This window comes from Chelonia mydas, chromosome 6, assembly GCF_015237465.2.
Source record: "Chelonia mydas isolate rCheMyd1 chromosome 6, rCheMyd1.pri.v2, whole genome shotgun sequence".
Lineage (NCBI taxonomy): Eukaryota > Metazoa > Chordata > Testudines > Cheloniidae > Chelonia > Chelonia mydas.
Genome location: NC_051246.2, coordinates 91572803 through 91596545, shown reverse-complemented (window position 1 = coordinate 91596545; position 23743 = coordinate 91572803). Strand labels below are relative to the sequence as shown.

The window sequence follows — 23743 nt, the reverse complement described above, 5'->3', positions numbered from 1 at the left end:
AGGCACAGAGCCTGTTTCTCCTTCCTAAGTGTTGCCAGCGCTTCCTGGAAGTCCTGAATCTCTCACAGCGCAGTGAGTTCATGCACCTTCTTGCCAAGCCTCAGTCTGCAGGATCTGGGGAGGCTGCACCGAGAGCCCTGCCTGGTCTCCCTAGCCCACTTGCGCTTCCTCTGGGGTCTCTCCCCGTTGTGGCCCCCTCTTTACTCTCGCACATGAAGATGCACTTGCAACGGGCTCTGGTGGTCCTCTGCCTGCTGAGCTTTGCCACTGTCAGCCTTTCGCTCTCCTCTTGCACCACCCTAGACCTCGACCACATCAAGAAGAAGAGGGTGGAGGCCATTAGGGGACAGATCCTGAGCAAATTGAGGCTCACGAGCCCCCCCGAGACGGTGGGACCAGCTCATGTGCCCTACCAGATCCTGGCCCTGTATAACAGCACCCGGGAGCTACTGGAGGAGATGGAAGAGGAGAGCTGCGCTCAGGACAGTCTAGAGTCCGCATACTACGCCAAGGAGATCCACAAATTTGACATGATCCAGGGTCTCCCCGAGCACAGTAAGTTCCCTGTCATTCTCTGCTCCTGTGCCTGGCTTTCAGGGCATCATCCTGGGAGGAACCCAAGGCTGGGCAGGAGGCACACACTGCATGAAGCTGAGAGGCAAGGCTGCTTAGGGGCTTTCTAGGCATGGGAGGAAAAGGGCGGAGGGAGTAAGGGGAAGAAGGAAAGGACTCCCAAGCCTTCGGGATGGGACAGAGGAGGGGGAAAGCAGGAAGAATACTCAGGACTTCCATCGGGAAGGGACGAAGTTTCCTGGTGAGGGGCATTCACGGACCCTGGTGGTCATTCCAAGCTAGGCGGCAGGTTTCTGGATAATTGTGGCCACTTCTACTTTGGCCTGAACCACCTCTAGCAAAGAGAAAAGTGACAGTCATAGCAAACTCCTTTTTTGTTGCTTTTTTCAGGTGATTGAGCGACACCACATTGGCTGCAAAATGTGTTTGACAATGCATAGGTGTGGGTGTGTATGCATGTACATATGGTCACGCAGATGTCTGTACAAAGGTGAATGTGTGTGTACCCACCCTATATGATACATTGTCAGTCTTCATCTGCATATATGTGCATGTATGTTGTATCTGTGTGTGCACAAGTGCATTTGTGCAAGTAGGTGTGTGTACATATATGTGTGAGTACCAGTGTGTGTGTCTGAAATAGGTATCTACATTTCTTACCAGTGAGATAAGAGTACTTGTGTGTTTCACGCCTGTGTGAGGATGGAGTGACATATGAGATGTTTGTTTCTGTGTCTTGTGGTATACCTGAGTGGGTGTGAGATGTGCACATCTCTATGTGTGTTTGTACGTGCTTGGGAAGAGTTTATGCCTTGGAATGTGCAGTGTTTCTTGGCGTGTGTATCTGCTCAGATGGGGAAGTTGAGATCCGTATGTTTTTGCATGTCTTTGAACATATATGTTCAGTGAATGTGACTCGTGTTTACAGCAGAGATTTTCAAAGCGCAGTAGGAGGGAAGGAAGTTTGGCTAATGCTGAGAGACTACACAGACAGAAACCCTCAGAGTCTGAGGGCAGATAGAATGCTGGGAACAGCCTCATGCCCCTTCCTACCACTAGGTGTCCTCGTGGGCTCTGAAATTACTGCTTACCGGGATAGGGGGCAGCAAGCGTGTGTGCTGCGGGACTGGAGCAAGTCATTGGACAGAGCATTAGAGAGCCGGGGGCGGGGTGTCTAGGAAAGAGTGTGTAGGGGAGTTTGGAGAGAAGCTGGGGGACGCGGACGAGGCAGGGGTCTGAAAAAAACCAAAGATTAATTTTTAAAACATGATTTTTTTTAAAAAAAGAGGCCAAGCGCTGGCTGGAGAGCAGCTCCGCAGCAGGTGGAGGAGTTTGAGCATTGGCAACAGGACAGGCAAGGGATGGGCTTTTCAGTGTCTTGGAATAACATCAGCTCAGACTCTAGCCAGGGAATAGCAAGCCCAGCCAATGTCTGGAGCACTGAGATCCCGAAGAAGAGGGGAAGGGAGGAGAGAGACACACACAGGAGACTAGAGACGAAAGAAGAAAGGAAAGAAAAGGGAAAAGATGGGGGGGGGGGGGAGGGGAAGAGGAGGAAAGAGTTTGAGGCTTGTAGGCTGAATTTACCCACAAGGACTAGTAACAGAAATCTAACAGTCTCTCATGTGGACAACAGAGTCCCAGGCATCAGGCCAAATTCATCTGTGGCAAAACTCTGCTGGCTTCAGTGGTTACAACAGGGATGGCTTTGACCCATTCACTCTGTGCAGAGTGTCCTCAGATGCAGAGAAGACAAAGATACAGGTGCTGAGAAAGGCAGACAGACTTGGAGGAGATGCTGAGGAGACTGAAAGCAGGTGCTGAGGAGGGAGACAGAAACTGGGGAGACAGAACTGCTGAGGAGATTCAGCCACTGAGGGGAGACAGAAGAGATGCTGAGGAAATTCGGAGATTAAGGAGACACAGATAATGACAAGACACTGCATACATGCCTAGGAGACTCAGAGGTTGAGGAAATGCTGAGCAGATGCAGAAACTGAGGGGATGCTGAGGGGACAGATAATGAACAGAGGGTCACACAGATGCAGAGCAGACACCAAAGTAGAAGCTGAGGAGATGTAGATGCGGAGGAGATCCCAATGGGACACAGACACCAAGGAGACACTGAAAAACAGATGTTGAGCAAGTGCAGAGCAGACGCTGAGCAGACACAGATGCAGACAGTAACCAGATTCAGGGGCAGATACAGAGACCTAGAGACTGAGCAGACACAAACCCTCAGCAGATTGCAGATTCAGAAGCTGCGTGGATGTAGGCACGGAGCAATCCGTTCAGTCAGTGCTGGAGATTCCCCAGTTTTGGAAGACAGTGGAGGACATGCAGTCATATCACAATACAGGCTGTTCCCTGATGCTGTAGTATTGCATTGGGGATGCTGTTTTGGTGCCAGAGGTTCCTGGCACTGTTGTACTGGAGGAGCTGCATCTCAGTAGTGGCAGTTTCAGATTGCAGCCATACTGCCAGATTTACGTTACTCTTACCATGATGAAGTGGAATAAGGGATACAATGGGGTAATGCAACTAATTTCATTTAATCTCTAGCAGACTGTATGCCGTGTGGTTATATGATTAGCTATCTTCTCAGGAGACACCAGGACTCAAGGAGCAGGGAAGACTGCAAGGCAGGAAGGAGGACTGTTACTATAATGCCATTAATGGTGCTCTGCAAACACGTTGGTAGGCCAGGTCCCTGCCCTGAGTTAAAATCAGCTTACAGTCAAAATCAGATAGACACACTATAGACAAATATGGTTTGGACATGAAAATGGTGTCAGATAGCACCACAGTGGAGCACAGCAGAATAAGGTGAGGTGAAAGGAGAGGGTTTGGATGCTATCTCTGGAGGGGTAGAAGGAGGATGGTTGGTACCAGGAAAGAAGGAGCCTGTTCAAATGCAGGAGCAATGTGAGTAAAGATAATAGGAGGCTGAAGGCTGGCATTTGAGGTGCATTGGCACACCTTGGCAGGGGGAGAGCAGGAATGGAAGAGCAGGGGGTGGTGCAGGCCAGGACTGAGATACATTAAAAGGGATGAGGGGGAAAGTTGCAACATCACTGGGCCACTATTTGGCAGACTCTTTTTAATCACAGAATCATAGAAATGTAGGGCTGGAAGGGACCTCAAGAGGTCATCAAGTCCAGTCCCCTGTGCTGGGGAAGGACCAAGTCAACCTAGACCATCCCTGACAGGTGTTTGTCCAACCTGTTCTTAAAAACCTCCAATGAGGGGGATTCTACAACTCCCACGGAAGCCTATTCCAGAGTTTAACTACAACTATCTAACCTAAATCTCCCTTGCTTCAGATTAAGTCCATTACTTTTTGTCCTATCTTCAGTGGACATGGAGAACAATTGATTCCCCTAGTCTTTATAACAGCCCTTAACCTATTTGCAGGCTGTTATCAGGCCCCACCTCAGTCTTCTTTTCTCAAGACTAAACATGTCCAGTTCTTTCAACCTTTCCTCGTAGGTCAGGTTTTCTAAACCTCTTATAATTTTTGTTACTCTCCTCTGGACACTCTCCAGTTTGTCCGTATCTTTCCTAAAGAGTGGCACCCAGAATTGGACACAGAACTCCAGCTGAGCCAGTGCCAAGTAGAGTGGGACAATTACCTTCCATGTTTTACATATGACACTCCTGTTAATACACTCCAGAAAGATATTAGGCTTTTTCACAACTGTATCACATTGTTGACTCATATTCCATTTGAGATACATTCCCAGATCCTTGTCAGCAGTACAGTCATCTAGCCAGTTATGCCCATTTTATAGCTGTGCATTTAATTTTTCCTTCCTAAGTGCAGTACTTTGTAGTTATTTTTATTGCATTTAATCTTGTTGATTTCAGATCAATTCTTCAATTTGTCAAGGCTGTTTTGAATTCTAATCCTGTCCTCCAAAGTGCTTGCAACCCCACCCAACTTGGTGTCACCTGCATATTTTATAAGTATACTCTTCACTTCATCATCCAAGTCATTCATGAAAATATTGAATAGTACCAGACCTGGGACTGACCCCTGTGGGACTTCACTAGATTTGTTCTCCCAGTCTGACAGTGAACCATTAATAACTGCTTTTTGAGTACAGTCTTTCAACCAGTTGTGCACCCACCTTATAGTAATTTTATCTGGACCACATTTCCCTAGTTTGCTTATGAGCGTGTCATGTGGGAGTATATCAAAAGCCTTATTAAAATCAAGATATATCATGTCTACTGGTTCCCCACATCCACTAGGCCAGTAACCCTGTCAAAGGAAATTAGATGTGTTTGGCATGATTTGATGACAAATCCATGCTGGCTATTCCTTGAAATCCTATTATCCTCTAGGTACCTATACATTGATTAATCATTTACGACAGTATTCTTCCAGGTATTAAAGTCAGGCTGACAGGCCTATAATTCCCTGGGTCCTCTTTGTTCCCCCTTTTAAAGATAGGTACTATGTTTGCCTTTTTCCAGTCCTCTGGGACCTCACCCATCCTCCAGGAGTTCTGAAAGATAATTGCTAACGATTCTGAGATTGCTTCAGCTAGTTCCTGAAGCATAGGCACCAACTCCGTGGATGCTCCGGGGCTGGAGCACCCATGGGGAAAAATTGGTGGGTGCTCTGCACCCACCGGCAGCTCCCCAACCTGCCCCTCCACCCCAGCTCACCTCTGCCTCCGCTCCGCCTCCTCCCCTGAGTGCACCGCCACGTCCTGCTTCTCCCCCCTCCCACAGCTGTTTCGCGCGGCAAGCGCTGGGAGAGAGGGGGGAGGAGGGGGAACGCAGCGTGCTCGGGGAAGAGGCGGGGCTGGGGTGGGGATTTGGGGAGGGGTCCAATAGGGGCAGGCAGAGGGTGGAGTGGGCCAGGGGTGGGGCCAGGGGTGGGGGGGCACGAGCACCCACCGGCGACGAAAGTTGGCACCTGTGTCTTTAAGTACCCTAGGGTGAATTTCATCAGGCCCTGCCCACTTTAATACATCTAACTTATCTAAATATTCTTTAACCTGTGCTTTCCTTATTTCTTAACATATTTTCCCCCTTGTTGTTAATATTAATTGCATTAAGTACCTGGTCACCTTTAACCTTTTTAGTGAAGACTGAAGCAAAATAGACATAAACACCTCAGCCCTCTTGATGTCATCAATTATTAGTCTTCCTTCCCCTTTAAACAGAGAACCTACACTTTCCTTTGTTTTTCTTGCTCCTACTGCATTCAAAGAGCCTCATCTTATTTCCTTTTATGTCCCTTGCTAGGTGTAACTCATTTTGTGCCTTAGCCTTTCTGATTTTTGTCCCTACATGCTTGTGCTATTCTTTTATACTCTGTCTTAGCAATCCATCCTTTTTCCACTTTTTGTAGGATTCCTTTTTGATTTTCAGGTCATTAAATAGCTCCTGATGGATCCATATTGGCCTCTTACTATTCTTCCTATCTTTCCTTTGAATCAAGGTAGTTTGCAGTTGTGCAATCACTAATACATTCAGAGAACTTATTGGAAATTTTGTGTTTTGCCATATTACTCTTCCAAGAGATGTCTGGGTAGTTAAAGTCACCCATCACTACCAGGTCTCTTATTCTGCTGGTCTCTTATTTTGATTAGCACTAAAATTATTTAACCTTTCCCATCCAGATCCAGAATGCCCAGTATATGACTGAACACTGGGTTCAAAGTGCTATTTGGACTGAATTCCCGGGACTGGCCAGTGTGTGTCCTGGGGAGAGACATCTTGGGAACTGAGTTGCCATGGGAGACATTGTGTCAGATTCAGTCCTGGTGTAAGCAGCCACATCCCCACTGAAGTTAGTGGAGTTTAATTCACTTACAACAGGGTTGAATTTGGCCCTATGTCTTCAAAAGTGGCTAATGTTTAACTGTCCCCTGATGCTGTCATCCTCAGGTGGTGATCTTAGAGCAAATTCTGAGCCATAAGCCAGTCTTACTCCAGTGAAGGATCTTAGGGGCTGATACAGAGGAGTCTCACACATGCACACGTAGCCATGCTCAAAACTTTCCTAACTCCAAACCTTCAGCTGAACAACTCACTGGGTTGGAGACCTCATCCTTCTCCAGGACACCAACTTGACAATGGGGAAAGCTGAGGAGTGAGCTTGCAGCAGGGCGAACCTGGTTATATTAGAAAAGCAGGCACCTGACCCCATCCATGATCAGAGCTGTCACTTGAGGGAATGCTCTTTCTGCTGTGCTACCCAGGGCACTAAAGCACAGGAGGGGAAGGTGGCCATTGCTCAAGGAAGGTCTCACTTCCCTAGAGAGCAGAGTGCTCTGTCCAAGGTCGTCAGCAAACCCTCCAAAACACAGGCTGTTTGTGTTTGGGTGAACGGCAGTCCCTGTTCCCATCCCATCCCCAGCCTTGCAAGCAGTACGCGGGGGAGGAGCTGAACACCACTGGCTTAAAAGAGTCTCCTAATTTATTTCTAAAGGGACAGTGGTGCCACTACAGTCCTCTCCCCAGCCCTGCCCACTTGTGCTGTCCACACCAAGCAGCCTGTAGGGCAGTGGTTTTCAAACTGTGGGTCGCGGAATGTAAGGCACTGGGTCACAACAGCTTTGGTCAGCACCACTGACTGGGCCATTAAAAGTCCCATTGGCAGTGCTGCCTGGCTAAGGCAGGCTACTCCCTACCAGTTTTGACACCGCACTGCGCCCTGGAAGCGGCCAACAGCAGGTTCGGCTCCGAGGTGGGGGGCCACGGGGCCCCTGCCCCAAGCACTTGCGCACCTCCACCTAGGAGCCGGACCTTCTGCTGGCTGCTTCCGGGGTGCAGCGTGGTCTGCGGTGCCAGAACAAGCAGGAAGCCTGCCTTAGCATCTCCGCTGTGCCGCTGACCGGGAGCTGCCCAAGGCAAGCCCACGCCCCAATCTTGCACCCCAATCTCCTCCCCCAGCCCTGAGCCCCCTCAAACCCGGAGCCTCTTCCCGCACGCCAAACCCCTCATCCCCAGCCACACCCCAGAACCTGCACCCCTAGCCCAGAGCCCTAACCCCCTCCTGCATCCTGAACCCCTCATTCCTGGCCCCACCCTGCAGCCCTCATCCCTGCACCCCAACCCTCTGCCCCAGCCCTGAGCCCCTCCCGCACCCCAAACCTCTCATCCCCAGCTCTGTTGGTTCACGGCCATCAACAATTTTCTTCAACTGGGTCGCCAGAAATAAAGTTTGAAAACCACTGCTGTAGGGAGCCCCAAACCACTATTATCCCATTGTCTGAGCCCAACCCGCGCTCAGAGCCATATGCCACAATTAATAAGTGGCAAGTGTGAGTCACCCACTTCTCACACCCGAGGCAAGCAGCCTGTTCTGGAGACCAGCAGAGAGAGACAACCAGAGAGACCACCAGTTACCTGGGGAAAGTAGGAGAGAGAGAGATGTTGGAGGCATGAAGCCTTCTGTGTTTCCCTTCATATACACAGGCGGCTGGATTCAGCATGTAGGCTACCAATATCTGCCCTGCACTGTACTGCACAGATGGGATTTCAAGGGGACAGAAGAGAGGGGGCTACAGGGAATATGGGGTGAGGGAGCAACAGCCAAAGATAGTCAAATACCCTGCTGCCACACTCGCAACTCATGGGTGTGTCTGGAGGCTCTGCTATATTAGAGTGGGGGTGGTGAGAGAGCTGAGATTCATTAAAGAAGAGAAGGATGCCATTGTCTCTCCAAAGCACATAAATCTGGAGACAAAAACCTACAAGAACCAACCTTAAAAGAATAATCAGAATAATCCCCTTCTGCCCCTCCAAGTCCCTCTACTCCAGGAATCCAGGGTCTCCTGAGATTCAGGTGACTCAGCCCCAGCTACGTTTTGAGTGCTGACTGGATGGTCTCAGAGAGGAGGACTCATATCTGCCAGCGAGTGACCTTGCTTGGCCTCATGTCACAAAACAGAGGCCATCTTGGGAGAGGGGTGCAGTTATACCAAACCCACTGGGTCCTTTGGCCAATTGTCCCTCCACGTCCAAAGCCCTCAACTGCAGAGACCCATACGTCTCAATCCTCTCCCTCACATTATTCAACATCTATATGAGCCATTGGCGGAGCTGGTGAAACAACATGGGCAGAAGTGCCATCAGACAATACCCAGCTCCATCTCTCCTTTGTATCAAACAAACAGCACCATCTCATTCAGGGCCTTCCTCAAATTAGCACTTGGATCAGAGCAGCTGGCTAATACTGACTCAGGCAAAGCTGAGGTTACACTGGTCAGAAGAGGAAGCACTTTGAAGAACTTACCTTCTGTATCACATCCTCTACAATCGAAGGCATCTGCTTTCAGATTGTTGAGTCAGCCCACAGCCCTGAGCCCTTTTGGGCTTCTTGGTGCTACTGGACACCCAAATATGCAATGGTGGCAAAAACTGCTCCATTCAATGATGAATGGCCATCAGCCTGCACCCCACCCTATCAGACACAGACCTGGCCACAGGGATATCCATGCATTCATGATCTCCAGGCTCAGGTATTTCAACTCACGTGATCCACAAATGAAGCACCAGACTCTGGAACAGGTGTAGCTGGTTCCAAACACCTGTCTGCTTAGGTAGATCCCTGCACTGGTGTCCGATCAAGCCCAGAGTCCAGTTTGAAGTCTCTGTCCTGATATTCAAACTCCCTCTACGCGCCTCTGGTGGGACTGGCTCTAACTTCCTAAGAGGTCGATCACTCTTCCTCTGTGATCAGGACCTCCAGCGACAGCTTCATCCCACCAGATCAATGAAATGGGCAACCAGTGGGTGAGGCTAATGAGTACTGGAGACAGAGATTTCATAGGAGTTGGGCCCAGTCTACCACAAGAGACAAGATTGGGCATGGACCTGACTGCATTCAGAATGAAATACAGAACTATCAACTTAGCTTTCTCTCAACAAAGCCTTTTTTGTACAGCACACTCATAGTAAATGGAAACAACTATAAACAAGCTATTTCTCTTACATGCTGAAAAGAAAGAAAGAAAGATTGTTAGTTCTACCAGTAAATACTGGGATGTGCTCAGATAACAAGGTGATGAGGGCTAGAAAGATTAGACAGACAGAAAGAAGAGGATGTGGTGAGAGCAGGAGAGGGATAAGGTATAAAAACAATAGCCTTTCTCTAGTACTTTTTAGCCAAGGATCTCAGGGTCTGTTATACACATTAATTAACTAAGCCTTAACTGCACTGCACATAGGGTAAAGCATGTACATGGATATAGGAACCACTTCACCCACCACTGACAGGCAGACACCTCTGGAATGGAAGTGCAACCTGGCTAATAGTGACTAGCAACACTACAAAACCGTTTAGGACAGGAAGTGAAGTGAAAGACAGTATCTACAGAGTGGTCCTAGGGGCAGAGTGGAATTGCCCAAGTTATGCTTCTTCCAGGAGGATGCCCTGGGACTGTTAATGAGCATATGGGCCAAGGCCTTGATTTCATGTGTCATTTGAGAGACAGCACCTTTCTGTGGAGTGAAACTAAGAACTCATGGTTTGCTACAAGAACCTACCTGCCCATTATCACAGCATGGCTTGGCATGTCCTCAGTCTGCTGCTGAGTTGTGGGCGTGAGCAGTCCTGTCTGCTGCTGCTGTAGGGATCTGAGCCATTTCTGGGATACTCACCCATTATGCATCAAGCATCTGTCTCCTGGGTGAGAGCAATGCATCAGATAAATCCTGTTGGATGGGGAAGTTGTTCCAACCATGGTCCCAAAAAAGCCAATGGCAAAACTCCCAAGCAAGTTCAATGGGAGCAGCATTTTGTCTTACACCTTGGCTTGGCTGGAAAGTCAGAGCATCCAGGGGGTGAATCCCCATGAACTCTTGCACTCCTGCTCTCTGAGTCTCGGTGTAAATCAAGAGTAGGGCCTTTGTCTTCACTGGAGTGACTGTGGATTTAACCAATGGCATGCTGAGCAGAATCTGGCCCTGGGAACTTGTGGTGGGAGCTTATGTCCATTTGTGGATAGGTTTGTCTCCTCTCCAAGGTGCTGGTTTTACACTAGCCCCTCTCTTCAGAGCCTGCTGCCCTGTTTCCTTTGGAAGCTGATGGTGCCGTGAAGAGAAGTGTCTGAGACCAGGGTGTTATTTCAGGATTAACAAGGCCTCCTGTCTGTTCGTCACATGCTGGGACTGTAGCAGAAACATGGGATAATTCTTTTCTTAAGACCAACACAAATGTCACATCATTTGTCACACAATAGAGCAGTGCTTAACGCCCCACTGAGGGCCCATTCACTGTGCTGGGTCTGCAGCACATGAGAAGCTGCATGCTCTACGCAGCTAGCAGTAAACCGGCATATGGGGGCAGAGAGGAGCAGGGACTGAAGGGGCCAGGGTGATGCTGGCTTTAGAGGTGGAAGTCATGAGGGCTGTTCTGTACCCAGGATGAAGGTGAAGCATGAGTTCAGGGAGCTGCACTCCCAGGTACGGCTGGGCAGTTCTGTAAGCCTAGGGCAGAGGAGAGGGGAGGGGGAGAACAGAGGCAGTACAATATGTTGGATGAGGTGAGGCTCATTCTGTGGGGCCCCTCTTCTGACTCATACCACATCCATTCTCCAGGCCCCTCCCCTCCCTTCCTGTTGGGTATCTGGGGTCTGAGTACTTTTCCCCAGCAGGCTGCCCCATTCTGTTATTTCCAGTCCATTGGTCTAATCTCTCTAGGTCCCTTGGGATTATGTCTCTGTCCTTGCCGGTGTTTGCGGCTAGTATCCGATGTCAGTCCTTCAGTCAGTCCATCAGTGAAGATTAGGACTTGGCATTAAGGCCCAGTACCCACAACACCCCCAAATTCCCCTCCTTGCCTCATGCTTTGTGGCCTCTGACCAGTTTTCATTCCAGGAGACTGCGCCATATCCAAATAGTTTTTTCTAAGAGAATTTTGTGAAACTAAGGTTCAAAGACAACTGGACCAGGTCCTGTGCTCAGAGGCGGTGATGTAAATCCAGAGGTACTCGCTTGCCTTTAGTGGGGTGGGACTCATGTACATGACGCCTTGTCTACTCCAGAAAAATGTTGTTCAACTCCCCTGGTGAGACCAACAGTGGGAGCGTTAGTGCAGATGCGGATTGCATGGCCACTGGCATTTTAAACCTGTGTTGATTAAACCAGCCCTGAGCTGGGTTAGATGACATGGAATAAAAAATGCTGGTGACTGGTCTACCTGGGGCCCTCTATTGCCGTGGCTGGTTAAGATGAAACAATGGTAGCATCAGTGGGAAAATTTTGCAGAAAAATCTCTGGTTTAGAGCAGGCTTGGGTGGAGAATTTGCCCCCATCTGTTTTCTTCAGCCAGGACAGTCAGATTGCAGTGTAAACGTGGCAGAAGTTCAAATGGCAGGCTTTGTTCAGAATGCCCCTTGCCAATCCACTGCTGCTCACAGGGTTAGCTGTGCTGTTCTGCCCAGGCCCTCCTACTCTAGCCCATGGCTCTCAGCCTCCCTCTCTGTCTCCTAGATGAGTTGGGCATCTGCCCCAAGAGCATCACCTCCAATGTCTTCCGCTTCAACGTGTCCTCAGCAGAGAAGAACAGCACCAATCTGTTCCGGGCTGAGTTCCGGGTGCTGCGAATGCCCAACCCAAGCTCCAAACGCAGCGAGCAGCGCATTGAGCTCTTCCAGGTGAGTGGCTCTCCCCCAGCTCCATGCATTAGGGGGCAGGATGAGGGGGCAGCTTGGCTGTGGCTCTCAGGGCTAAACAGAACTAGGGTGTGCAAAGGCAGGGGGCAGGAAGGGGCTAAAACCCTCTTAATTCCCCCAGCGCAGGCAGCCACCTCAGCCTGACCTTTTTAGGTCCTTTTCTCCCCTGGGTCTTTGCTGCCCCTTTTCCTGCTCACTCATTCTCAGATACCCTGGGTATCCTGGCATGGTGCCCTCTCCTAGAGGTTCCCATCTGCTGCAGTATTCCAGTGTTCCATGCCTCTCCAGAGTTACACCCCTATTTATTGTACTTACATGGCCCCCATCACCACAGTATCTAAGAACTTCACAATTTTTAATGTATTTATCCTCCCAAGACCCCTGTGAGGCAGGTAAGAGCTATTATCCTCATTTTACAGATGTAACTGAGGCACAGAGAAACTAAGGGGCATGCCCAAGGTCACACAGGATGTTGGTGAGAGCAGGAATTGAACCCAGCTCTCCTACAGCCCAGGCTAGCACTCCCTCAACCCTCCCCTGCCACTGGGACACAGCAGGAGAAGGTTTGGCCAGTCCTCTAAGAGCAAGATGCTTTGTAAAGGTCCCATGCAATGCTCCAGTTTGTGCCTAGAGAGTGGGTATCACTCTCACCTGTGACAGAGTATTCCTGAAGGAAAGATGAGGTCATTCCCAATGTATCCCTCCCTGGCACACTCCTCCTCGATTAGTTCATAACAAACCTAACCCTGGTGGGGAAACAGAGAATGTGAGGTGTATCTGCTCCCCAGCCATGCTGCACTGGCTGATTCCCTTTGTGTCTCCTCCCAACACAGATCCTCCGGCCTGACGAACACATAGCAAAGCAGCGCTACCTCAGCGGCAGGAATGTGCAAACGAGGGGCTCTGCCGAGTGGCTGTCCTTCGATGTCACTGAGACTGTGCGTGAGTGGCTCCTGCGCAGAGGTAGGGGTCTTGCTGTCTCAGACAGGCCTGGGTGGAGGGTCTGGTTCGCTCAGGGAGCCACCAGTGCCATTCCTTAAGATAACGTACACAGGAAAACCTCATCTCCCTCTAGAAAAGGGTAGTTCCCTCAGTCCGAGGCAGTGAGGTTCCAACAAAAGCAGTTCTGCCCAGTTTGAGACAAGACTACCCACAAGGAGCTGCCCTGGTGTGCCTCCTCCATACTCCTTTAGCTACCTAGCCCTCCCTGGAGTTCCCATTCTCTACAGGACATGATAGCGGCTAGGTTTCCTCCTCTTCAAGAGGCTGAGCTCCTTTAGAACTGCAAACAATGTGGTGGGACCAAGAATCCTGATTCTCTTGCCTGTTTAAAGTCTCACAGGTGTAAAGGTGAGGGAATACCAGAGGCTTCTAGTCTAATGCATTTGTCTGACACATCTAGCTAGATAGAGGCCACAGTATTACAGTGTACAAAGGGCTGTGGCTGAGAACATATTAATAGTTTTGCCTCTGCTATCATTCAGCAGAGTCAGCAAACAGTTACGGGATAACTCTCAGTACCCCTCATAGTTGGATCACAGGTACCATGAGTCACAGCTTGATTACCCTCACAGCTGGAACCTGGGTGTCACTGAAAGCTGGAATGCAGGCACTTGGCATGAAGCCAGTCTCAGGAAGGATGAGCCATGAGTTTGTTGGCTCCTATTTTAAAGCAGTCCAACTTCTGTCCTTAATGACTTGAGTTCAGTACCTGTATCACACTTAGTTTTGGGCAGTCATGCTGGCTGATACTGTGCAATGCAAGTGGTCACAATGTGGATGGTGCTTAGGTATCAAAGTGACAGGTACCTTAGAAATACCACAGACAGACAGCCATTTCCATTCATACAAAGACATAGAATAGGAGCTTCTGTAAGACTCTTGTGTCAACAGATTCCTGCTACCATGAGAACCTCTCTTGTGACCACACAGTATGGCAGGTCTCAGGAAGTTTTCATTAATATGAAGAAACACATTACCTCAGGAAAATCTGTGTGACTTAGATGGAAAATCAACAAAAACAGGAGGCTGCAGCTGCTGTACTGATCACGGCTGGGAAAATGCTCCCAGTGAAACATTTATTCATGTCACACTCACTTGCCTTCAGGACTCTTCCTCCAGCAGTAGATGGAGGCCTGTTAATGGAGCAGTGATGGGGAAGAAAACTGACTTAACATAGACACTTAGGGCCAGATTTGAACACAAAGGGTTCAGCTTCCAATAGCACCCACTAAAGAAAACAGATGCTGTTAGGTGCTGAGTGCTTTAGAAAATCTAGCCATAAATGTCCTCCTCCCCTCAGGAGAAGATTCCTTTTAACAAGGGCATGGCTGTTGGTACAAGTGAAGCCTCTCATTCTCTTTTTTAAGATAATAGCTGGTCCCCACCTCCCATGTCATCCAGCAGCCCTTGTGCTGATCCCAGATCTGAAGAGCTATGGGGTTTCTTGCCTCCCTGGGACTCTCTTCATACGTTGAAGGACAGTTCATATAGCTAGAATGTGTTTCTCATGGAGTCACCTCTTCTCTGCAGAGTCCAACTTGGGTCTGGAGATCAGCATCCATTGTCCATGTCACACCTTTCAGCCCAATGGGGACATCTTGGAAAACTTTAACGAGGTGCTGGAGGTCAAGTTCAAAGGTGACAAGGGGCAAGGGTTGGGGGAACCTCATGGGAGAGAGGAGCATGGAGCAGCTGCAGAAGAACTGACTCTCCAGTTTGATCTGAATGTTTGAGTATTTTACACCCAGGGAACCCCATGTACATGTAGTGATTATAGATATGGGCTTGCACGTGGATTGTTTCACTGCATTAATTCTTTGTTTAGAGTGTGTGTGCCGCTAAGTACACGAGTGTATATATATGTGTGTATGGATGGATGTGTGCAGAAAGGGGTAATTGTGTATTGTAACCTCTCTCTGGGAAGTTTGACTCTGCTGCATTCTCAGATTTCTCGTGAGATTCTGTTTTTCACTCTGGTTTCCAGATAGGGTGGCTGAAGCACCAGGAATCGGACATCCTGCCTGAGGTGGCATAGAGAGACAGTGGCTTGGCTGGGTTAAGAACTAGGAATCTCTTGGCTCTGAGCCTTGGGCTGTAGCCACTAGCCCCCACCAACTCCATTTCTGAGGCTATTTCTGCAGAGTGCCAATGATCTGACATCGTTAAACCATTCATCTTTCTGCTTGTCCTGGGACTGAAGCCAAGAGAGAGGGGGACTGATTAACAGCCTGACCAGCAGTTTGCAAATAGTAAAACAAGTGGCCCACAAGCCTCTATTTCAGGCCAGTGACAACCAAATTCACGCTGGCCAAGTGAGGGTCCAGTTTGGGTGCAGTCTGGGAAGAAGTCCAGGAGTGAATGTAACAGGGAGATTGAGTCCCCTTCTCCCTAGGTTAGGAGTGGGAGAAAGCATTACACAGTCATGCCCAGGTCGCTGAAAGGTCTTCTGGGGTCTCTCTCCACACCTTCCTCGGTCCATACAGTCCCCTTTCTGCTTTGAGGCAAACCCTTTACAGGAGGGTGCCTTTTTCTGTCCTCAGGCATTGACAGTGAGGATGACCATGGGCGTGGGGACTTGGGGCGGCTGAAGAAGCAGAAGGACCTTCACAACCCCCACCTGATTTTGATGATGTTACCCCCACATCGGTTTGAAAGTCCAGCTCTGGGAGGTTACAGGAAGAAACGAGCTCTAGACACCAATTACTGCTTCCGGTAAGCAAGGACCCGACCTACCCCTGGCGTTATCCTTCCCCCTCAGTCAAGCAGCAGTAGGATCACCAGTTCTGGGATAGCTGCTGCTTTTTTGCCAGGTGACATGGAAACACCTGGAAGCTTCCAGCCCATTGGAAACTGCTGGGATAAGCAGGGTCCTCTGAGATGTTTGTGAATCAGTGCACTCCCCAGGGCTCTTTTAAAGGCAGAGCTGTGCTGGGCCAGCTCAGGATGCTGCTTCTTCATCCCAGGACAAGAGCTCATTGGTGTCTGGAGTCCTAGGAGAAACTGACACAGATTGGAAAAACAGCCCCACTATTGCCGCTGAGCTGCTAGCCAGCGAGTGTGACCTATGGGGACTTGAACTGCCTCCTGCAGGACACATTTGAACTATCAGTGTGTGCTGGAACTTGCCATGTCATCCAACCAAGGCTGGGTCTTTTGATGGATATTTTGGGGGTTGCTGAACATGGTGTCCCCACGCTTGGCCATTATGATTTGTTTCTGATGTTCCACTTCTGCTTTTAAAAGGAATTTTCATATGTACCCAGGTTCTTTCCCTCTCCCTTCCCCACATCTTGATGGGGGTGTCCCCTGGTGGTAGAAGTTGAGCACTGCCATATTTGCAGACCTCCCTCTCTCTTGCTACTCCCAGCTCTGTTTGTAGTAGCCATGCAGCATGGTCACCCAAAACTATGTTTCTCCCAGAGTAGCATCAGGCCTAGTCACGCAGTCAGACCAGGCATGGGAGATAATAGCTCCTTCTACTTAAAAGACTGTATCCTTCAATGGGGCATGAAGCCCTTGAGCCACGTGGGGGAGGGGCAGAAGCTCCCATCTTTCCTATGTCCTTGAATTCACTTTGTGCCAATGTTTTGTGTCAGGAACTTGGAGGAGAACTGCTGTGTGCGTCCTCTCTACATCGACTTCCGACAGGACCTGGGTTGGAAATGGGTCCATGAGCCCAAGGGTTACTTCGCCAACTTCTGCTCAGGCCCTTGCCCATACCTCCGCAGCGCAGACACAACCCACAGCACGGTACGACAGGCATTTGATACTGACAGGGGCTTCTAATGACGGTGGTTGCTTGTGGCTTGCAGCTATAACCCCCTCGGGGCTGATCTATTTCAAGTGAAGTAGGGGCAAGCTAGGCCAGTGCCAGGAAACCTCAGGGTGCTGCAGGCAATGGTGGGGATGGTTCAGTTGGGGGCACGCTACCTTTGGAGTAGGTACTGAGCCCATGCCTCAGCCCAATGCTCAGGAGTTTTGTGCGGCTGTCTATCAAATGAGATTTTAAACAGCCATGCTGACCACCTGTGATCATTAAAGATCCCCGGGTACTTTTTTTTGGTGGCAGCGGGGGGGGGGGGGGGGGGGTTGTGTGTAATGGATGGGATATTAATCCAAATGCTCAGGTCAAGTTTCAACTCCAATAATTATATTCTGCTTCCTAAACTCCTCCTGCAGTTTCCACTGGATATAGGATTCTTCTGCACTTTCTGTTGTAAACTGTCACCGAACACTGCTGGGCACTTGTAAACAGCTGCTGCCTAATACCCCAGTGTTGGGTGAAGTGAATGCTCTGCATTCCAGTTGTGGGTGAAGTGATTTTGTGTGTAGATAGGACTATATCCCCTCCCCACCCCCCCACCCCCAGGAAGGGGAGATGGCAGCAGGACAGAGAGAAGGCAGAATTGCTGACTAGCTACTTTGCTTCAAGCTTCACTAAAATTGCCACTGGTAACAGGATACTCAATGCAATGATAGCTAAGTGGGTAAGGGAGGGATCTCAGGAAGCAGGTTAAAACCTTCTTGCTGACTTGAGCATATGCACATCAGCAAGGCCTGACTGAGCTAAAGGGCTAGCAGCAGTGGGAGTACTGGAACCAAGGAAATGACTAAAGAACAAATGCTGGAAGCAGGGTAAAGGGTGGGTGGGACCAATGGCTCCATGGGGATGAGATCTCCTTCCCAGGGCACAGGAAAAGGGCAAGTGTGTGTGGAGAGGGGCACATTCTGTTAGGTGGTTTTCTGGAAGTCAGTGGGGCTGAATCAGTGTAAATGTAAGGGGAATTTGGGCTGGTTCCTGTTTTCGAAGGAACAAGGAAAAAGCAGGAAATTAGTGAGCAACAAGATTAATGGTAAAACCTTGGTCAGTTGTTAGAACGGTGATCTAGTAAGGCAGTTTGTCAGAAGTGCCTAGGGGCAAATACTGTGAGAAACAGAAGATTCCTCACAAATAATCACTTTGAACCAACTTCACTTCTGTCTCAGGGGGTGTGCAGCATTTCAGGGAGGGGGATGTCCCAGAGGGAAGATAAAGAAATGGGGATTAGATGGATCTATATAATAAAATAGGATGTTTCCATAGCACTGTACAATTCCAAAGCACTTAGACCAGGGATGGACAAACTTTTTGGCCCGAGGGCCTCATCTGGGTATGGAAATTGTATGGCAGGCCATGAATGCTTATGAAATTGGGGGTTGGGTGTGGGAGTGGGGTCTCGGGTGGGGCCAGAAATGAGGAGTTCAGGATGTGGGAGGGGACTCCTGGCTGGGGCAGGGGGTTGGGGTGCAGGCTCCAGCTGGGTGTGCGGGCTCTGGGGTGGGGCTGGGAATGAGGGGTTTGGAGGGTGGGAGAAGGTTCAAAGCTGGGGCAAGGGGTTGGGGCACAGGAGGGGGTCAGGGGTGCAGGCTCTGGGCAGCGCTTACCTCCAGCCCCCAGAAGCAGCGGCATGTCCCCCCTCTGGCTCCTACCCGGAGGTATGGCCAGGTGGCTTTGCATGCTGCCCCATCTGCAGGTGCCACCCCTGCAGCTCCCATTGGCTGCGGTTCCCAGCCAATGGGAGCTGCGGGGGCCGCACTTGGGGCGGGGACAGTGTGCGGAGCCCTCTGGCTGTCCCTACGCCTAGGAGTCAGAGTGGGGACATGCCGCTGCTTCTGGGACCCGTGCAGAGCCACGGCATGTGTGGAGCGGGGCAAACCCCCAATACTGCTCCCCGGCTGGAGTGCCAGAGTGGGGAAAGCCCCGGATCCTGCTCCCCGGTGGGAGCTCGAGGGCCAGATTAAAATGTCTGATGTGGCCCCTGGTCGTAGTTTGCCCACCCCGACTTAGACCATGGGCCAAACTTTCCTTTCATTTAAAATAGGGCCAACTCCAGTGCAGTCAATGGGACCGGACTGGGGCAGGTGAGAGCAGATTTTCACCTTGTAAATGTAGATGTCACCCACCACTGAAATGCAGCTACCTTTGAGGAGAAACATGGCTACTGCTATAAGAGAGTTACGTGACTAGAGAGTATAATCACCAGTGGTTCAGGGCCAGCTGGGAGGAGGAATCCAGTGGGATCCCACAGGGCTCTGTTCTGGCTCCAGTACTATAGTGTAATGACTTGGAGGATGGAGTGGAGCGAGCTCATCAGATGGTTCAAAGCTGGGAGGGAATCATGGATACTTGAGAAGCTGGATTAAATCCAGTACTATCTGGAGAAGTTGGCTGAAATCAACAACACTGATTTTTTCAGCTGCTTTTTATGGAGCTCAGCACAACATGGCCCCAGGCTAGTTACACCCTGCTTTGTTAAAAGCATAAATTTTGACACCAGCAGCCATGCCAATGCCCAGCTAAGAGGGGTTAGTTGTTATTCAGGCTGCATTTACGCTCCATAGATCACTCGCTTCGATCATCAGAGCAAATGGACTTGGCAGTAAATAATAAAGGCTCATTCAAGGCTGGACAGATTAGAAACTTTCAAAGATGGGCCCTATTTTGGGGCAAACCTACTGGAGAGTGTCCCTGCCAGTCAGTCAAGTACTATAGTGTTGAGTGATATAAATGCCTGGAGACCAGCTCTGCTGATCCCACTGGAGTGGAAAAGCATCACATGGCAGCCCTAGTAGCCTCAGGCATCTCCAACATAGTTCCTACATGTGTTTTGTTTCTGCAGGTGCTGGGCCTGTATCACACGCTGAATCCAGAGGCGTCTGCCTCGCCCTGCTGTGTCCCCCAGGATCTGGAGCCCCTCACCATCCTGTACTATGTTGGGAGGACCCCCAAAGTGGAGCAGCTCTCCAACATGGTGGTGAAATCCTGCAAGTGCAGCTGAAAGGCACCCAGCCCTACCCAAAGCTGAGAGAGAAACAGTTACCACCTACTCTCTGGCTCCCAGAGTAACATGAAGGGAACAAGGGGGCCAGAGACCTGAGCACACCGAGGCCTGGGCTTCTAACCCTGTAGCTCAGGACATATCACGCACTTTGGGGATCCCTTTTGGAACATTTCTCTGTCTTGGTGGCTCCATGTACTTCTCTCTGAGAGTCACTTTGGTGATGTGAAGACCACACTCTTCAGAATGGCTGGACTTTTGGTGGAGGGGCACTGAATGGAGAAACTGCACTGTGTTTGGAGGCAGGGGATAGCTGAGAATGGGAAGCAGGAGAGCGTGATGAGCGTGCTGGAAAGGGAGAAGGGAGGCTGGACAATCCTTTCTGTTCCGGCTCCAGCTATCCTGGGACCCCAGCCCTCCCTCTGTCCTGAAGAATCAGGATTTCTTTATGAAGGAACAAACAAGTTTTCTTAAAAAAATAAAGTTCACCAAGAAGGGGATCTGAGAGAGACATCCAGGCTCTTGCTGCCTCAGAGCTGGGATGAAGGAGTCCACAGCTTACACTGTATCCTGCAAATCACAAAGGTCCATTCTGTAGCTCCTGAGTACTGAGGTCTAAATCCAGATCACAAGCCCCACTTTCAAGCTGCTCAGGATGGGCTAATCTGAGAGAAGAAGGGAAGGGTGTGCTGACTCCATTCACAGAAGGCTTGATGTCTCCATTCCCTTGCCATGCAGCGACTCTCCACTCCTGGAGGTCCTGCTGGAAGGTTTTTGCGTCAGTGCAGGCACCGTGGCTCCTGTGGGTACCTAGATTTGGACCCATCCAGTCTTGGGTTGTTCCCCCCAAAGGACCCTTTGTTTGTTGTGGTGTGTGAGGTGCCTAAGGGAATTCTGCATCTCTCCTGCACAAGAACCTAGCCCAGGTCTCACCTGCCAAGGTTTAAAAAAAATATTAATCTCAAAACCATTGTAAAAAAATAAATATTTTTTTGGGAAATGGAATTTTCTGACCAGAGGCAATATTTGCTGAAGGGGTAGAGATTTTATCATATCAGAATTCTGTTCTAGCTGCAACATAGGCTAGGGTGACTGCGAGATCTGCCCCCAACTCAGAACCCCTTGTCCCATTCTCACTGGGAACACAGAGCACTACGGCTAGCTAGAGACTCACAAGATGAGATCATGCCTGAAAGCTCCTCTTCCTCCCATTGCCAAAAAACACTCATCCTGAAGGCCAGGTCAAGATCCATGCAGTCCACCCAAATGGTACCAGTTCTGTATGTGCCACATCCCACCTAGCACCTCTGATATGCAATCACCTCCACCAGGTGCTGTCAGACAGACACAACCTCCCTGTCAATACAAAAAAAATATGGATAGAATCCAACACATATGGCAATGCACTTATAGATAGCCTGCCACAGAGTACACGACAGTCACTGTGGCTTAACAACTTTACACGTTCAGCTGGATTTGCTCTTGTTTGCTGTCTGCCAAGTGAGAAAACAAGTAGAGTTACAGCCTGTCACAAATGGGCACACAGACATATATCGTTTTCTAAACATGGACTTGCACACATGTAAATACCAAAGAAATTGTCCCATAGACACATTCAGACTGCTTCAGTTTGCCAAATCTAGCCACCCAGTTCTCCTGTACAGTCTCAGAGACATGCCCACGGCAAGATATAGCACCCACCACTCTCCTCATCTAGAGTCCCCCCAAAGAGAGGGCATGGTATTCCAGATACAGATACACTATCTCCTGCACTTGGACACTTCTAGAAAGAGTGGGACCCATAAATAGACCCACTCCAATAGCATCATGCACACATGGACCCTCTGACTCAGGCAGCCAAAATCACTCCTAGTCATGTTCTTAAGACCATAGGACATGTTGCCCCACCTCAACAACTCAGTGCAAAATGATGCTCGGCTGGTAGCCCATACTCACCTGCAGCCAGGCTTCTGCACGGGCCTCTTCTCCTTTAGGTGTAGGTGTAGTTCTTCCATCAGGTCCCAGTTTGATCCTCCTCCTTCAAAATGCAGGCAGCTGCTGCTCACCTCATTGTGGTACTGCCCCAGCACAGAATTCCAGGCATTTTAATGAGACATGAAAAACATCTAGATGGTTAGCTGGCAACTAGTGGTTGGATGCCCTTTTGGCCAGGATCCTGCAGTGAAGGAACACCAGCTCTGATAAAAGGGCCCTTCCCCTCACTGCCTAAATTTATCCCTTTATTTTTCTTCAGGTCTCCTTGACCTGTAGTCACTTGTGATGAAACTAATAGCGCTGCCCAGCCTTGCAGCACACACTTGTTACTGTGTGTAATTTAACCCTTCAGTGAGGTGCTCTTAGGGCTGGTGCTTTCCTCACTGAAAGACAAGTGAGGGAGTACACTGTGACTACAATAACATGCTGATGGACATGCTGTAAATGCCTGGTTAGATAGATGGGGGAATCCAGATGCCAGCTAGCAAAGGAATCCCTTCTAATCTCTTAGCAGCAACCCCCCATCGGACGTTTTGGTTTACAAGTTGGAGCCTGCTCTCTGGTTATCACTCCTCTTTGGCCTTGGGATTGGCCCTGCTGCCCATTCAATTGAAGGGCTCCCTTTCTCTAAAAAAAAAAAAGGGGGGGGGGCTACGAAGGGCTGAACTAGAGCACCACGCCTTAGAATACTTGACACTTACAGCACTTCACAAACATTCATTAATTAATGCTGGCAAATGGAGAAACTTAAGGCTTAGAGAGGGGAAATGACTTGCCCCATGCCATAGAGGGTGCTAGTGGCAGAGAAAGAATTAGAATTTAGGAGTTCCTGGCTCTCAGTCTGGCCCGCAGACCACTAGATCCTCACCTCTCCGTCTCCTATCTGGGGAGCTGCTTTCTGGAAGGGCAGGCTGAGTCAAGAGTGGCATGGATGACTTAGAGGTTAAATCATAGGCCTGGGAGTGTGACAAACTGGCTTGTATTCTGCCATTGATTTGACTTGCCTTTGACCGCACAGTGTCTCCCCTCTCTGGGACTCAGCTTTCCTGTCTGTAAATGTGCATAGAAGAGAGGTCTTATAGGGCTGTTTGGTTACAGATCAGCTGTGAGATAACCCAACAGCACTTTGGTTAATGGCAGGTTGAATAGATTCCTGAGTCCAGCACCAACAGCAGGTTGTTTCAGAACATTGGTGCTGGGGAAGGAGGGCAAAGGCAGAAAGCTGTTCCGTGTGGTCTTCTACAATGGGGAAAGCAAGTGTGGACCGTAGGAAAGCAGATGGAAGCAGTGGTTCCTTACTACTTGTACTGAATACACACCTAATAACTCCCCCACCAGGAGCAAACCTAGCTAGGCTCAAATGATACGAACATAATCACTAATCTCAATATAAAAGGAGTACTTGTGGCACCTTAGAGACTAACCAATTTATTTGAGCATAAGCTTTCGTGAGCTACAGCTCACTTCATCGGATGCATACTGTGGAAAATACAGAAGATGTTTTTATACACACAAACCATGAAAAAATGGGTGTTTATCACTACAAAAGGTTTTCTCTCCCCCCACCCCACTCTCCTGCTGGTAATAGCTTATCTAAAGTGATCACTCTCCTTACAATGTGTATGATAATCAAGGTGGGCCATTTCCAGCACAAATCCAGGTTTTCTCCCCACCCTCCCCAACAAACCCACTCTCCTGTTGGTAACAGCTTATCTA

The 23743-nt window shown here is 49.5% G+C and overlaps 1 protein-coding gene across 2 annotated transcripts; it reads left to right on the top strand.

The window, feature by feature from the left end:
• Positions 1-80: 80 nt before the first annotated feature.
• TGFB3 (transforming growth factor beta 3) lies at positions 81-21255 on the top strand. Of its 2 annotated transcripts, XM_007064175.4 has the most exons (7): positions 81-555; positions 12031-12194; positions 13046-13175; positions 14745-14852; positions 15755-15926; positions 16811-16964; positions 19874-21255. In XM_007064175.4, the coding sequence occupies exons 1-7, from the start codon at positions 81-83 to the stop codon at positions 20030-20032; spliced, it is 1362 nt and encodes a 453-aa protein (XP_007064237.1). In that variant the 3' UTR covers positions 20033-21255. The 2 variants fall into 2 exon arrangements, with proteins under 2 accessions (XP_007064237.1, XP_037756652.1); XM_037900724.2 differs by lacking the exon at positions 14745-14852.
• The last annotated feature ends 2488 nt before the right edge of the window (positions 21256-23743 follow it).

Bases quoted from the DNA above. Each gene is read 5' to 3' on its own strand.
- TGFB3 (XM_007064175.4), top strand. From the start codon at position 81: ATGCACCTTCTTGCCAAGCCTCAGTCTGCAGGATCTGGGGAGGCTGCA. The intron at 14,853-15,754 runs GTGACAAGGGGC...TTCTGTCCTCAG, and splicing joins GCTGGAGGTCAAGTTCAAAG to GCATTGACAGTGAGGATGAC. The intron at 16,965-19,873 runs GTACGACAGGCA...TTGTTTCTGCAG, and splicing joins CAGACACAACCCACAGCACG to GTGCTGGGCCTGTATCACAC.